This window comes from Alosa pseudoharengus, unplaced genomic scaffold, assembly GCF_046254945.1.
Source record: "Alosa pseudoharengus isolate Yale_2024_CS ecotype anadromous, Long Island Sound unplaced genomic scaffold, YU_APseudo_1.1 YU_APseudo_1.1_scf_17, whole genome shotgun sequence".
NCBI classification, from domain to species: domain Eukaryota; kingdom Metazoa; phylum Chordata; class Actinopteri; order Clupeiformes; family Clupeidae; genus Alosa; species Alosa pseudoharengus.
The window spans coordinates 35,644,261-35,660,427 of NW_027468640.1; the positions used below are offsets into that span (position 1 = coordinate 35,644,261).

Here is a 16,167-nt window from a genome sequence, read left to right on the forward strand (position 1 = left end):
CACTGTGATATTCACAGGGAAGCGCTCGTGTCAAGGCAGCTTAGTTAGTCCCGACCTACATGATATTTTGAACGTTGTTGTGAGAGTGGTGAATTTCATCAAAACCCGGCCCTTAAAAGCGCGTCTATTCTCCACACTTTGCGAAGAGATGGTAGCTGACCAAAAGGCTGTACTGTTTCACAGCGAGGCAAGGTGGCTTTCCCGAGGTAAAGTGCTGTCGCGCGTGTTTGAGCTCTGAGTCGCCTCTTCTTGGAGGAAGAGCGCATGTTTGAATCTGCAAGCACGTTCATTAATGAACATTTCTTGACGAAGCTGGCCTATCTTAGCGATATATTTGATATATCTTAGCGATACATTTGAGTTAAATGTCCAGTTACAAGGCAAAGACAAGCACCTACCTCACCTAGCAAATAAGATTACTGCATTCACCAAAAAAACTTGAGTATGGGACAGGCGCCTCGATCGCGACAGTATTATGAGATCATGAGATTATGATTATTATTTGAGATTTCTGAGCGAAATCGCTGAAACGTCTGATTGGGAGGCACTCTTGTGCAGTGGCGGTTTTAGGTACGGGCGAACCGGGCGGTCGCCCGGGGCGGCATCTTGTAGGGGGCGGCACGAGCGCTTAAATAATAATAAACGTCGCAAAACGATTTTCTATTATCCATCACTTGTGTGAGGAATTAGGGAATTGGCGCCCCTGTTGCTCAGAAGGTAGGCCTACTGCACTGCACTGTGCAGAGGAAGGGGCGAAGGGAGGGGTTTGCGGGGGACAGTTCACCTCTGGGTCTCCTTAATGAAACGGGAAAGGGGGGATGAATGGGGATCCACTGTATAGTAGCCTACAACAGTCTATTAGTGGGCTAAAATCAGTCACACCTTGATTTTCTTCCAAACAACGCACATCTCATAATGTTATGAATGCAGACCTATGATTCCTGCACATTTAATTAACTGTGTGAAATGGCTAATAAAAATAGGTGACAAAACGATTAAGAGGTCACCCAGGTGAATTGGTTTGGTCTTGACTGTGGTCGCGAGTGGATCATGGGAATTTGTGGATTGTTGTCGACTGTCGAGTGCCAAACACGATGGACAGAAAGCGGTCAAAGCCATCAGGTGCCCAGTTCCGAAAAAAAAGAAAAGTAGAAGAGGAGAAACGAGCAAAGGATAAAGGTATGTAATGTCCTAATAATAACAGTATCATGTCATGAGTGAAGGGCTAACGTCAATGTTAATTGATAGGGCCTGCCTAGTATAACTTTTACGTTTGTTAGCCATCTTGCAATGTATGCTTAGCCTATAAAATAATAATTCGGTTTTAACAAACACAACAACTAATTTCACCATGAGATGGATTATGCTTTGCAACAAAACGGTCAAAACCTCAAAAGTTCTGATTATTTATTTCCATCATTTTGGTTAACGTTGCTGTTTAGACAACGCAATTTTCATGTAACAAGGTAGGTAATGTCTCAATAAAAAAATGACTGTTTGAAAAAAAAAGAAGATTTTTTTGTTGTTGGGGGGGGGGGGGGGGGGGCCCCACCACATCCCTGCAAAGTTTATTTCAAAAATATTTCCCAACCAGCAGTGCTCAGTATGACTGGATTATGGATCGATCCATTTAATGCAGCATGTTGGCATTTTATTGAATATATTGTACAATGCTGTATAATGGCCTATGCTTCCTAATATGTTGCTGGAAAACAGAAATATGTGTGTTATGTATTTATTTATTATTATATCTGCAGCACCAGCTGACTCTGTTGAAGAGGATATTTTTAGAACTTGTCATTATTTCAATAAATTTGAAAATTTTAAGCTTGACCTCACTTTCTTAGAGCGATGAGCGACAGGTGGGGCTCGAGAATGCCCCCTCAAAGTGGGGAATGAAAGAAAAAGTTTGAGAACCACTGATATAGTTTGTTAACTACCACAGTCACGAGTTGGGTCGCGATAGTCTGTCATTTTTAAAAAGTGGGTCCCCAGCAAAAAAGTTTGAGAAACACTGGCCTAGGTAAACAGATGTTGCGTTTGACTGTTGATTTTCTTTTTTCATTCGTAGGAAGCCAATCAGAGAGCAGAGGCTCGGTGAACGCTGGAGTTTTCAGCCAATCAGCGAAGCGACAGGGCGTGACCGGCGGTCTGCTAACTTTCCTTGTTGATGCATGCATTTGAAGTGTCGGCTGTAGATAGTGCTATCATTTCATGGAAAACGACGCAAGGTACTGCTTCTCTTCAACGTTACGATACTTATTGCTACGTTTGCTACTTATTCAAGAGGTCTTGGGTGTGAAATGGATTAGAAATGTTAAGTAATGTGCAGTTACTCGAGCTGGACTCCATTGCTATAAGACAAAGTATTGTGGCGGGCGCCAAATCGTTAGCACCTGAGTCCTTGCTTGCTGGGTATTGTTAACGTTACTTTATGCGTTTTCTAACGTTATCCAGATCAAAAGCCTGACAATAATAACGTTACATTTCTACATTCGTTGCTTTCATGAAAGTGTGCATGGGTTGATAGACTGTATAGTCTATGGTCCAGGTGGTAACGTCAATGTACGTGAATTTGATACGTGAATCTATGATCAGGATCAAGAGTAGGCTAGATTGTGGTTAGGAGGACGGGTAACATACAAACGCAGAGATAGACATGTGGAAGAGGATTTTTGAATACAAATTGGGATCTCCGCAATCTTGTTGTTATTGAAGCTAACTCTAAATCAGGTAGTGGTTTTCGGCTTGCTGTATGCACTGCAAGTGTACTGACAGTCCAGATAGTGGTTTCTTCACCATCAATAGCCTGGATATCTTGTTGCTCTCTTGTCAGTGTATCCAAGCAGAGAACCATGGTTCAAGCCAAAGTATGGATCCTCCGCAAGCACTTCGACGGCTTCCCTAAAGAAAGCGACTTGGAGCTAAAAGTGGAGCAGCTGCCTGAACCCAGAGATGGAGGTGAGTGCTACTGTAATAGACTGCCAATAAACTCGCCTCACAGCAATAGGTCTGTGTGTAATTGGGGTTTCCTTTGCAGAGATTCTCTTGGAGGCTGTTTTTCTCAGTGTGGATCCTTACATGAGGTAAGGTTGTCAGTATTTTCGCATCAACCATTGTGTAGTAGATGCAGGGAGGTGACATGCATTGCACTGATATTATTTTGACTTTTTTACAGGTAGTGCTTTAAGAGAATGCCCATAGTGTGGACACACTTGTTCATTTTGTTCTTCTATGAGACATAGAAATGGTGTTTTTATGGCTATTTTGTGTGTAATAAGCAATCTATTTTTGAAATGAGAGATGCAAGATGTGTATGACCAGGTATGGACTGAAGGGAAAGGAAGAAAAGGGATAGAAAGAGGTGGTATAAACTCTCTGTCTGTCTGTCTCTTTCTTCAGGCCTTTCAGTCGCGTGCGGATGAAGGAGGGAGATGTGATGATTGGAACTCAAGTGGCCAAGTAGGAAACACACACACGCACACACACGCACAAATCCTGAGCCGAGTGTTTCTTGTTTTCAGTATGTTGATGGGTCAGAATTCAAACGAGCATCTGTGTGTCATTACCAGCCCCGACGTCACAGAGTTGAGTTTGTTTGGCAGTGAGATCAGAGTGGTTCTGCCGGTCAGTCACACCCCAGTGGAGTGTGGTTGATGTGCGGTAACTAAGATGTTGCAGTTGTTTATTTGTGACAAAAGAAAAGGGAAAAACATTTCTCAGAACCTCCCACATACCTGCAGTTTCTTGGGGAATTCACTGGGTGGGTGGAACTTCAAAACGATGCCATATGCTGTTGATGGTGCTCCTTTAAAGGTGCCATGTGTAAGAATTGAGGTAAAAATATCCAAAAAATGAGCTACACGCATCAAAAGAATGAGAAGAAATAAGGGTGATGATGTTATTAAAAAAAAACAAGGTATAGTACTGCAGAGATATCAACCTGAATTAGCATGCTAAATTACTAGCCACAGCCCGACAGTTGTCATAATACCAGTTTCGGCCATGGGAGGCGGTATGCAGGCAACATAACCGCCAGCCAAACTGCAATACTGTTACTCAAGGGTAGACCAACTCACTTTCTGGAGGTATACTGCCCCCATCTTTTATGGAATGTGGAGTATGAATTGATTTTTTGGCGGACATTACACATGGCACCTTTAATGAACTGAAGCTTTTGAGCCCTATCTGCCCAGGCCCTACGTCCTATTTGTTAGAGAAGATGTCAACACCATATTTCATGTAATACTGCCATTGTAAGATTGGAAAAAAAGACACAGTGTTTTTGTAATTTGTGGCAAACTGACGAACAAATGATCAACATATGTTCATCAGCTCAAAAGAAGCAGAACTCGCTGAGATTGTGACTGGTATTTTGCACTATAGAGTTCATAAAACACTTTGTACGGCCCAATGAACAGTTCCAGCTCAGCCATACTAGATGATCTTTCTGTCTTTTCCTTTCTAAACTCAGCTAAACTGCTTTAGTTCAACTCCTCATTGTCAGGATCATACAGTCGAGCCAATGAAAAATGCATTAGCTCTAGAGTCTAGAGCTCGGATTCTATTCACTATGTATGTCACAGGCTGTCTTTGACCACCTCTCTGTCTCTTAAGCTTATTGAGTATCTAATGACTGGGTAGAAGAAGGTTAAAGATTTGTTTCAGACACTCTTGTATGAATAACATAGCTTGTTTAGGACAGAGCTGGCTGTAAGAGCAGATCATATTCTCAGTTCCACCCTCTTTTTGAATTTCCTCATGGGGATCAATAAAGTGTCTGTCTGTCTGTCTGATCTGATCTGATCTGATCTGATCTTGTTGTGTCCTTCAGCTACTGCTCTTCGCTTGTCCTGTCATTTGATCTCATTCAAAATATGTGTGTCGTATGTAGTAATGCGGTCGTCTCTGCCTTTTGTGTAGGGTGGTGCAGAGCAGGAATCCCTCATTCCCGGTGGACTCTCACGTGGTCAGTCGATCGGGCTGGAGAACCCACACTGTGTCCGATGGCACGGGCGTCAAACTCCTGCTCTCCGATTGGCCAGCTGATGTGCCACTCTCTCTGGCACTGGGTGCCATTGGTATGCCTGGGTAAGACTGGCATAAAACAAACAAGATTATTTGTTGGGGGGGGGCTTTTGTCTGTAATAGAGATAGAACAGTAGAGAACAAAAGAAACATCTTTTGTTCATCGCACATCAGCACGTGCCTTCACCCAGAACACCTGAAATCGAACTAAATCGGAGCATGCACAGAGCAATGTTTTGAAAATATCTATGTCTGTTCTCACGTTGATTATAGTGGAAGTGTATTGTTGGGGCATACTTTCTGCCAACGTTCCTGTTTTGGTGCATGTTAAAGGTAGCCCAGCTATAATGATCATGAGTCTACAGTCGTCCGCATTAAAAGGGCAGTTCTTTGGATAGTTTGTGAATGATGATGATTGAATCACTTGCACCACGAGCACCTCGTTAAATAGCACTATTCATTACTGAGTTTCCCCTCTTTACCAAGGGAGTAAGGATGTTTTTTTTCAGTGCTTGATTTTGTAATTGAATGTGGTCAGTGCATAAGTAATGCAGTGGATGACACAGAGCCTGGGTACTGCAATGGAAACAATTAGCACTTTATGAGACAAAGCAGGAACTTTCACAATCGTTTAGATCAATTTTTAGGAACCACAGATCTGTGTGTGTGTGTGCCTGTGTGTGTGCGTGTGTTTGTGTGTGACAGAGAGAAATAGAGAGTTCACATATGGCCTGCAGATGTTGCAGCAGAGTTAAATGAACTGTCTGCGATGAAAGATTGCATGAACCTGAGTCAGAGATAAGAGGTCTGTGTTTAGTTTCCTGTCAGGCGTAGAAAAAGCACTGCGCCTTCCTGGCTCTGATGTTGCTCATCAATCAGTGCATATGACCCAGGCAAGCCACCATTAGCACCTGGCAGTGATGGGGCTGTTTATTGTGACTGTATATCGAGTGCTTTGGTATTAGCAAGACTATGATGAATGGAGTTGTGCATAAACAGATGTTAAGTCAACGCTGGGTGGTGCATCCATTTTTAAGTTATTATGTAGGAATTCATTTGTTAGTGTTCTCTTTGGTGGGGGATTTTTTAAAAACTGTATGGCTTTGTGAAATATGAGTGTGCATGTAGTGAATGTGTGTGTCTCAGAAGTGTTCAAAAGAGGAAATGTGAGGATGGTCATGATGACTCGTGTACATGTCACTCACCAGGCTCACTGCCTTATATGGTCTGGAGGAGGTGTGTGAGCTCAAGGCCGGTGAGACGGTATTGGTCAATGCAGCGGCAGGTGCGGTGGGAACGGTGGTGGGGCAGATTGCCAAGCTGAAGGGCTGCCGTGTGATTGGCTCGGCCGGGAGTGACGCCAAGGTGGCCTACCTGCAGGAGCTGGGCTTTGACGTGGCCTTTAACTACAAGACGGTCCCCTCGCTGGAGCAGGCCCTTAGGGAGGCTTCGCCGGAGGGATACGACTGCTTCTTTGAGAATGTGAGTGTGTGTGTGCATGACTCAATAGGGCCGTGTCTGTGTGCTTGTGTGTGTGTGTGTGTGTGTGTGTGTGTGTGCATGACTCTATAGGGCCGAGTCTGTGTGTGTGCTAGTGTCTGTGTGTGTGTATCTGTGAGTGTGCGTGTGTGTATGGCTGTGTGGGTGTAAGCTTCAACAAACCAGATGTCAGTGGAAACCACCACAGTTTGGTTTGGAATGTAAATTGAGGTTCCCTTGCTTAATCAGAAACATGGTTGCAAGCCTACTGTGCGTGTGTGTCTGTGTGTGTCTGTGTGTGTCTGTGTGTGTGTGTGTGTGTGTGGTATGCATACCATACCTTTACTGGTCCGTGACAATAACCTCACTGGATTCAATTAGAGTCTGACATTCTAATCCAGCTAAGAACCTCAGTTTATTGCTTAAGAGGCAGGTGTGTGTGTGTTGACTGTGTGTGTGTGTGTGTGTGTGTGTGTGTGTGTGTGTTTTGTAGGTTGGCGGTGCTTTCTCCATTGCGGCCCTTCCCCTGATGAAGCCGATGGGTCGCATCGCTGTGTGTGGAGCCATCTCTACTTACAACGACAGCGCTCCACAGTCAGGTCTGCCTGCTTAATCATTCTCTCTCTCTCTTTCTTTTCTCTCTCTCTCTCTCTCTCTCTCTCTTTCTTTGTCTCTCTCTCTCTAATATACTTTCTCTGTCATGTTTTGCCTCCCTCATCTTCTCCCTCTGTGTGTGTGTGTGTGTGTGTGTGTGTGTGTGTGTGTGTGTGTGTGTGTGTGTGTGTGTGTGTGTGTGTGTGTGTGTGTGTGTGTGTGTGTGTGTGTGTGTGTGTGTGTGTGTGTGTGTGACAGGACCGTTCCCGCACCTGCCGATGATCATGAACCAGATCCGTATGGAGGGCTTCATGGTGGCCCGCTGGGAGCACAAGAATGAGGAGTCGCTGCGTCGCCTGCTCGCCTGGAAACAAGAGGCAAGTCATCTGTCCACTACACCGAGCGCAGGTGTCTGTCCACTACACCGAGCGCAGGCGTCTGTCCACTACACCGAGCGCAGGCGTCTGTCCACTACACCGAGCGCAGGCGTCTGTCCACTACACCGAGCGCAGGCGTCTGTCCACTACACCGAGCGCGGGCGTCTGTCCACTACACCGAGCGCAGTGGTCTGTCCACTACACCGACCGCAGTCGTCTGTCCAGTGGGGTTATCTGTGGCGCAGGGGTAGTCCAGTGCCCAGGGGACCGACCAGTGGGGCATACGCACTGCTCTCACGCCTGGTGTGGCCTGCTCCATTGATTATAGTGGAAGCTAATTGTTGCACCATACGCTCCGCAAACGTCCCAATTCAGTTGGGCTTTCAGTCCAACCCCACGGCAACACCAAGGCCACTATTCATACCAGTTTGAAGAACTGCCGTGGCTATTACTACGTTATAGGAACCATTATTTCACTTCTTAATCTAAGGTCCTTGAGAATGGCAGTGTGCGTTCCATTCAGTCTTAACCGATTGAGGTGTTTCCTGTGTTAAGTGGTGACTGATGGTATGCAGAGTGCCTTGCGGCTGCTCGCCAGCGTGTCAGTCAGGGTTGGCCGTCTCCACAGGATGTTTTGATGGCTCTGTTGTCTGTCACGTCTGACCACAGAGGCTTCACTGAAAGGCTTGTGGGGGAGTTCCGTCTCATTTGCCATCAGGGTGCCTCTGCTTTGGCTGGTGACTGTCTGGCTTAGTTTTAAGGGACAGTGAGGCAGAGGTCAGATTTTAAGGGTATGTTAAGGGAGAGTAAGCCTGCTATTGTTATACGTTCCTGTGTCTGTCTGTCTCTGTGTGTGTGTGCATGCATGTGTGCATGCGTGTGTGTGTGCGTGTGTGTGTGTGTGTGTTTGTGTGTGTGAGTGCACAGTTGGTGTTGAACTTCTTGGCAGGAAACAGGAAAACCTCTTGCACAATTGTCTCAACTGTCTGTCTGACTGTCTCTCACTCACTCACTCTTTTTTGTTCTGCTGCTTCACTAGATTTTATTGATATGTTAACTCAACAAGTAATCAAAACGGTATCTAAACGGTACCCCTTGGGTGTTCTTGAAGAAACATGTTCAGCTGGAATTGTTTGTGACTTGCTTCAAGCCACTTTGATTCCCATTTACGGCGTGCACACACACCGAACGGACCGCTAGTGGAGCAATTCAGTGTATTTGAAAGAAAATGTACTGGATTAGAATCACAGACTGCTCCTTTAACATTGTGACTCTACAGACTGGGTACTAGAGTAAACATCTTTTCATAAATGAGACGAGGAACAAGTTTCTGATCAGCTCACACAGCCAGGGGAGCTAGGAAACCACTAATATGTTCTAGTGTCTTTAGTAAGCACACCCCATGTACATGTAGTAAACACATCTCTCTCCTCTTCTTTCTCTCCACCTCTTCTTTTCCCCTGGCTCCCTGCATCCCCTCTTCTTCTTCACCTCCTCTCTGATTCTGTTTCGTCCCTTGTCCTTTCCTTATATTACTGTCCTTCCACCTCATCTCCTGATATCTGTTTTTTTCTTCCTCCTCTTCCTCATTATGCCACCTTTCTTCTGTCCTCTCTCTCCCCCTCTCTCTCTCTCTCTCTCTCTTTCTTTCACCCTCTCAGGGGAAGTTGAAGTGTCCGGAGCACGTGACCAGTGGCTTTGAGAACATGCCGGCTGCCTTCATGGGCATGCTCCGTGGGGAGAACCTTGGCAAAGCCATCATCAAGGCCTGAGATGCCCCATCCCCGCCACCCAGAGCTCTACCCTACCACTGCCCTGCCTGGGTGACGGAGGGCGTTCACAACCAATCAGAGGCTTTGAAACTTCAGTGCAGCCAAACCTATGTTGGGCCATTTTGACCAATGAAACCTCCCACCACCCTCAGCTGAAGCAGAAGCCCCTCCCATGCTATGTCCCAGCCAGTCACAATCAGCGGAAAGAAGGCCTGTATGTGAAGGCCAGCTGCTGTCTGTGTGCGGGTTGACTATGGTACACCTAGAAGGAACTGGTTTCCATGCCAACCACACACCTCAATTACTGATTTATTATCATCATTGTCCTCATCAACAGTTTGTTTGGTGTGTGTGTATGTGTGTGTGTGTCTGAGAAATACCTTGAAACTGGACTTCCAGTTAGGTGCTGTAGAGGTATTACCCAGTCAAAATGTAAACAAAGACGATGTGTTCTTACTAATGCACTATGAGTTGCAAATGACAAGTGAACAAATAGCCCACCATTTTCAAATATCCACATCATACTAAGCAAATACTAAACTCAGCTCTCAAACAACGTGCTTTGCAAAAGCAAATACAGTAATGCTTAGTGGTGGAACAATGTCAGAAGTATTGCGATGCTCCCATAAGTCGCACGATTCACAAATGCTAAGTATTTTCTATTTGTAGAGGCTGCATGTCTTTGACAACTGTTTTGCAAAACACATTACATCTGTGTGAGATTTGTGTTTGCATGGTGTCCATATTAAAACAGAGGGGTATATACTATGAAGAGAGATTAGTGGTCTGTTGGGCCAAAAGCCAGAGGTGTGTTCATATTTTGCAACCATGCAGAGGCAAATGTTAATGGCCTGCGTTTTCTTTGAACTTTTATATTTGAACATTTTTGTGTAAATATTTCAAATCAATTAGAAGTGTAAACAAAAATTATGAGCAATAAGGCAGCAATCACCTCATACCACTTGCTTCATTGTACACTCGAGTTACCAGGATTGTAAAACACATCTTGTTTATTTACAGTGCTTTGGCAGGATAATGACTCCGTATCCATGCACATTAACAGTAGATTTCCAGTCGCTTACAACTCGGTGCTGCCATCTTGTGTTGTTTATCTGTATGCCCTTCAGTAACTTGCAGTTCAGTTCAAACAAGTCTTAACTCTCACTTGAAGTAGCATTAATAATGTAACATAAAACATTTTTAGAGTTTTTCTGATTGACCTAAAGTACTGGTAGAGTTTAAGCTGATGCAAATAAGACAAAGTAAGGGAGTGTATTTGTTTCCATTCAGTGAAAAACCTCTGAATGCCCTAGTGGTTCAGAGTGACACTAAAGTACCTCCTGTTTTTTTGGAAAATAAAAAGATTTTTCTGGCTTTTGTAAAATGGTGTTTTTTTGTTTTGTGACTGTTTGAGGTTTGACTTTAACAAATGTCTAATTGTCACTGTTTAGGACAAGTTGTGTGCATGTGTGTGTTAAGAGTGATTAGACTTGACTTGTGTGTGAGGAGGGCAACAATTAACCAATAACATTTATGAATGTGTCAAAATAGAGCAATGACTTTAAATTTGGTCTAAGATAGCTGCATGGAGCTCTTAAGCAGACATAATTGTCCAGTAGGAAAGATTGGCTACTAAATAGATTCTTGGTGTTTTTGTATGTCCAACTCACTCTTTAACTTGAATATAATGTGAAAGTACCTAAATAACTCAGGAGTGCAAATCGGCCATTTTTAAGCTGCTGTTATTTAGACACTCAACCGACCTGCTTTAAAAGTGAAATAGGTAAACGTTGGCCTACATTCCCCCAAATAATACCATAGACATATCTCTAGATGTGTTTTGTGTTGATATTATTGATAAACTATTATATAAATGAGGTTAAAAATAACTTGACATGTAAAATAGAATTAATCTTAAGTAGGCCTGTTTTTTTGTTTTACCTTTACCTACCAGGGATGAAATCACATTGAGACAACACTGACTGAAGGATGAGTGGTACAGTTTTAATGAATTTAATTAATACATGTCTTAAAATCGATTAATGAGATGAAGAGCTTTGAAGAGAAGTGTTTCTGCAGCTTGTTACGTGCAGCTGGGGCACTGTAACTAAAAGCTGCCTTGCCATATTCAGATCTTACTGAGGGACCACTGTATAGGTCTACAGTACATTCTCCAAGTAGGAAAGATTGGCTACTTGAGCATATTGTGCCCAGTCTTACTAGTTGTTAAGGATGCAAATTCATCTTATCTTGTACACAAAGATCAACCAGTGCATTTGTCTTTGAGTTGAGTACATGTAACTGGAAAGAGTTATAAATCTCAGTGTAGAAAGATACACAGAATCTAATGACTGCAACACTTATCTTTGAGGTCTTCCACATTGCAAGTGCATAATTAGCATTCACTATGAAGAGGAGATGCTGAATTTGACATCACAGTAACTGAATCATTGTTATCAATGTATTTAATCAAGTAGGCTATTTAAATATGGCCACGGAAGCGTCCACATCGATTGCTCCTTCCAGACGTGCCTGCCTCTTCCGACAGTGCTGCTGCGGCCCCCTCTTTACTGGCTGGCCCCTCCTGGACTACCGTTACACGGCTGCCCGTGTTTCCGCTGCTTCTGCCGCCACCGCCGCCGCTGCCCAGAGTGTCCTTCCTCAGCGGGCCCCCTCTGCATGGGGTAGGCATCCTCCAGGACCACGTAGCTTCAGGAGGTGTAGCTGATGTCCCGCCAGCTCAGCAGGTTTTCAGGGGAATAGCACTGGCCCTTGAGGTAGGCGCGTAGGCTGGAGAAGGGGAGGGCCTTGTCCCACACGTGAATGTCAGTCCCCTGACCTTCGAACCCTGATAGGGTCACCACAGGCGTGCCATAAAATTTCTGCAAGGCAAAGGCAGCTGATATCACCATGACTAATGGTAAATAACAATGCAGACTGCACTGTCTAGAGGAGGGATGAATGATTGCTATAGCGATGTTGGTTGACGGCTAATGAATCACTAAACTCCACCTCCATGTTGCACAGGGTCAACATGGATGTGGAGTGTAGTGATTCACTTAACTGCCTTCAACCAACATCGCTATAGCAATCATTTGATTGTTGTAAAAGTCTGGGGCAATTCCACGGAAAATGGACTTTTTGTCACATCCATAACGCCAGTGAAATGCCTTGGCATTTGTATGATGTGAATGATAACATTAATTTTTTGTGCATTTTTTCTCATGTACATTCTTGCAAATTTCATGTAATCATTAACATCATACCATACAAATAGGGGAATGTTTTCTAGATGACGATAGTGATGATTTGCATCCCCAACAGTGCACCAGTGTGAGAATGTGTATGTGAGTGAGAGAGAAAGTAGTAAGTGTGTGTGGGAGGAGTTTGTGTATGTGTGAGGAAGAGGGACTCTATGAAGTATGTGTGTGTGTGTGTGTGTGTGTGTGTGTGTGTGTGTTTCTCACCTGACTCCTCCACATGCCTTTCCTGACACTCATCTTCCCGTCCTTCCACATCTGGGTCATGCCTGTGGCAGAGTCCCAGGTCGCACACAGGCTGGTCCAGGGCAAGGAACTTTTCACAAACATGGGCACCACTGGCCTGAATAATTTTGATCCGCCTCCTCTCACCCGCAGCTCGTACTTGAAAGGCAAAGCCCTCAGAGTGAAAATGACACTGTTGCTCATCGTCATGGTGAGTATGGTGACAGGTCTATTGTACTGTGACATGGTTTCCGCAATCATGCGGAAACAGACTGTGAACCCGTAGATGTCTTGGTCCTGGGGGGTACCTGGAACACTTTGCATTACCCTTAAATATGCATATATTTTCAACTGTCATCATGGAGCACTGAAAGTGATAGGCCTCATTGGCTATCACTCTCACTGATCAGAGGTAGCCATGGAGTAGAGTGGGGGAAAACGCCCCCCTTAAGGAATATGTGATATTTCTGTGAAACAAAAAGCTAAATATGTGTAGAATTGCTATCTTAGTTTTGAGGGACAATGTCATGAATTATAAACCAAATATGAAAATTGTCCAGAGTTAACAGTTAATATTTCAACAACAACAAAAATTGAGCAAAAGGGGCATTTTGCCCCAGCGGTGGGGTAAAACGCCCCCCCAAGGGTGGGGTAAAATGCCCCCACCCTGTCAAAGCAATGCCCCTCATACATTAATAGCAAAACCAAAAGTAAACAACTAAAGTAAACACAATATATTGTGGAGCAATAAAATATAATTAATAAATGGATTACAAGCTACTATATTTGATCAATATATTGACAATAGCCAACTCTGTTTTAGTGACTGCTGAAAATTAGAACACTTGCCTAAAAATCTATTTTTCTTTTGTTTTCTTGAAGTACAGAGCATGCATCCATTTTATGGTGGGTACTTGTACATCACCATTGTCAACATAGTGCATAGAAATAAAAAAAACAACATTTTGCTTCATCTAGTGATTAGTTTGTGAAATATAGGAGGGGGGGCGTTTTACCCCAAGGGGCGTTTTCCCCCACTCTACCCACGGCCCTGCACCGGAGTGATGGCACAGTCCGGTACAAGTTCAGTTAGCCATGTCTCAGTAAAGCATAGAATGTTACAGTCCCTGATGTCTCTTTGAAACTGTATCCTCGATCTCCATATTCAAGTAGCCTAGGCTATACAAGCAATTATTAATTGAATTCAAAGTATCATTTCAAATTATTCAATAGGCTACATTTAAACTATACAATGCTCAACTGACAGCAGCACCAAACAGTTACTGAATTTGCCTATGTGTAAAGAGCTAAATTACCTAGATTGTAGTAGACGTTAATCACTGTAAGACAACTGAAACAACACAAAATAAATAGGGCTGTTGCTGGAAATATTTAATTCCTGTAGGCTATAGCCTACTACATTGCTGGTACATTTTGGAACATTATAGCTACATTAACTAATTATCTTTAATGTCTTCCAGTAGCCTATCGTATAGGTTACCATATATTAGTTGGCTTGTGCATGAATATGACTTGATGTTTTGTAGCCTACATTTCCGTCAGTCTAGTCTTTTAGCCCATCTTTACCATGATAATTAACCCTTCCAAGATAGAACCCTTTCGACGCTCTACTTTGAGAGACCACCACCACTCATGCCATCGATCAGGGCCGTAGTCACCATAGACTTTGGGGGGGACGTGTCCCCCCCAATATTCAGATGTGACCAAAATGTCCCCCCCAATATTCGGACATACAAAAAAATAAAGAAAAAAACGCTATAGGCTACTACAGGAAACCAACAAGTCCCGCCATCTGAAATGCAATCAAACGTAAATAACACACAAATTAGTGACCTATTCATGGTTTCAGAGAGTACACTGTGAGTGGTTTGTCCTGGAGGTTTTGCGTTTATCGTTTGAGGCGTGCGCTATCAAAAGCTTCCTGCACCCTACTGTGGTGCAGGCTGTCAGTGTCAACAATATCGCAAAAGATACCGGTACAATTCTCACAAAACTTGTTGGAAAGGTGTAGCACTGTCTAAGGAAACCCCATTCATTTTTGAAGCTGATCAGACTCAAAGGTACCTTTGAAGCATTTTCCATATTGTAGCCTATTTTCTCGCAATGATAGCGAAAGTGGACATAGTGTCCTTTCATTTGAATTTGTGCGTGCCTGTCATTCATTTCTTTCACATGTCTTACAACATAAATAATGCATTCATATGCTAGTAGTAGGCTAATGTCAGAAATGAACCGGTTTATAAGCCTCTTAGAAATGGCTGTTGCATCTTGCATGTTACATTTAGATGCGCACTCAATCGCGCATCCATGCAGGCAAAACGTAGCACTCAAATGTGGCAACGGCACAAAAGTTGAAAAAACGTTTACAATGGCGGTGATAGCCTACAGTTCATGTATATCGCGGACATTAACCAAAGAAAGGAATTTCCACCTCCATTCACCAAATAAAGGCTGTGTTTCTACATTTTAACACAAAATGTAATTTCTGTCAGAAACCAGCCTATAATGCATAGGGTAACTTGAGGTGAGTCAGACAGAAGAGGGACCTGTCTTAGTAGCCTATATTGAATCCCATCCCTTTCAAACAACCTTAAAATTGTGTGATTAGCCGCCAGAATAATAAAATCAAAATACAAAATATGATTGGGCTAGGTCCAAACCTATGAGTAAGCATTCAGTGTAATATAGAGGTTATCAAAGATACTCTAGTTTGTATTTTTTTTAAAAGTCTTCCGGGGAAGTATGCCCCCGGGCCCCCCTATTTTAACAGGGGAGGGTTTTTTTGCATCTATGCCCAGGGGTTCATAATCCATCCGTGCCTATGTCTGTCAAAAGTTTGGTATATCCTAATTGACTGACTTAACTAATGACTTGTTTGTGATTTTAATAATATTTTTGCATGGCAGGAAATGTATTGAAATTCATACCGCACCACAGATTTGGTCCCCCCCAATGTTGACATCATGGCTATGGCCTTGCCATCGATGTTGAATTTTGGGCGTCTCTGACGGAAACTGATCAATCTGACCAACAATTAACATCGATTTGACACTCTTTTGCTGTTCGGGGTTGCAAATCATTCATTTAGAACATTTAAGTTACGTTGTTTGTTATATATAATCACAGCACGGCCTTACGTTATCATGACCACATCATTACATTATCGCAATTAATAAGTCATCATAATCATCATCGTCAGCATGGCATGTCACACAGTACAGTACGACGTAACCGTGAACTTCAGCGGTAGAGAACAGACATGGGATGTATTAAACTACGTGAACATATATTATATTTCGAACACTATTTTAACATTTTGATTTCAGTAGGTCCATTTTTAATTTAATACAGTACCAAAATTATTCATGACTTATTGAGTAAACAAATGGCAGGTTTGTCCGAGAGCCAGAT

The 16,167-nt window shown here is 43.3% G+C and overlaps 2 protein-coding genes across 2 annotated transcripts; one reads left to right on the forward strand and one right to left on the reverse strand.

Annotated features, from left to right (window-relative positions):
* The first annotated feature begins 2,135 nt into the window (after positions 1-2,135).
* On the forward strand, positions 2,136-10,634 carry LOC143127742 (prostaglandin reductase 1-like). Its single transcript, XM_076289407.1, has 9 exons — positions 2,136-2,231; positions 2,837-2,961; positions 3,041-3,086; positions 3,403-3,462; positions 4,924-5,091; positions 6,237-6,510; positions 7,001-7,106; positions 7,360-7,478; positions 9,140-10,634. Exons 1-9 carry the CDS (start codon positions 2,215-2,217, stop codon positions 9,248-9,250), a joined length of 1,026 nt encoding a protein of 341 aa, XP_076145522.1. The 5' UTR covers positions 2,136-2,214; the 3' UTR covers positions 9,251-10,634.
* Positions 10,635-11,961: 1,327 nt separating this feature from the next.
* LOC143127101 (C-reactive protein-like) lies at positions 11,962-13,059 on the reverse strand. The gene is made up of 2 exons (XM_076288406.1): positions 12,718-13,059; positions 11,962-12,132 (listed from the first exon to the last, which is right to left on the reverse strand). The coding sequence occupies exons 1-2, from the start codon at positions 13,057-13,059 to the stop codon at positions 11,962-11,964; spliced, it is 513 nt and encodes a 170-aa protein (XP_076144521.1).
* Between the last annotated feature and the right edge of the window lie 3,108 nt (positions 13,060-16,167).

Coding starts and splice junctions, on each gene's coding strand:
- LOC143127742 (XM_076289407.1), top strand. Junction 6,511..7,000: donor ACGACTGCTTCTTTGAGAAT/GTGAGTGTGTGT, acceptor TGTGTTTTGTAG/GTTGGCGGTGCTTTCTCCAT. Junction 7,107..7,359: donor CGACAGCGCTCCACAGTCAG/GTCTGCCTGCTT, acceptor TGTGTGTGACAG/GACCGTTCCCGCACCTGCCG.
- LOC143127101 (XM_076288406.1), bottom strand. CDS start 13,059: ATGCAAAGTGTTCCAGGTACCCCCCAGGACCAAGACATCTACGGGTTC. Junction 12,133..12,717: donor AAGGCATGTGGAGGAGTCAG/GTGAGAAACACA, acceptor TTTGCCTTGCAG/AAATTTTATGGCACGCCTGT.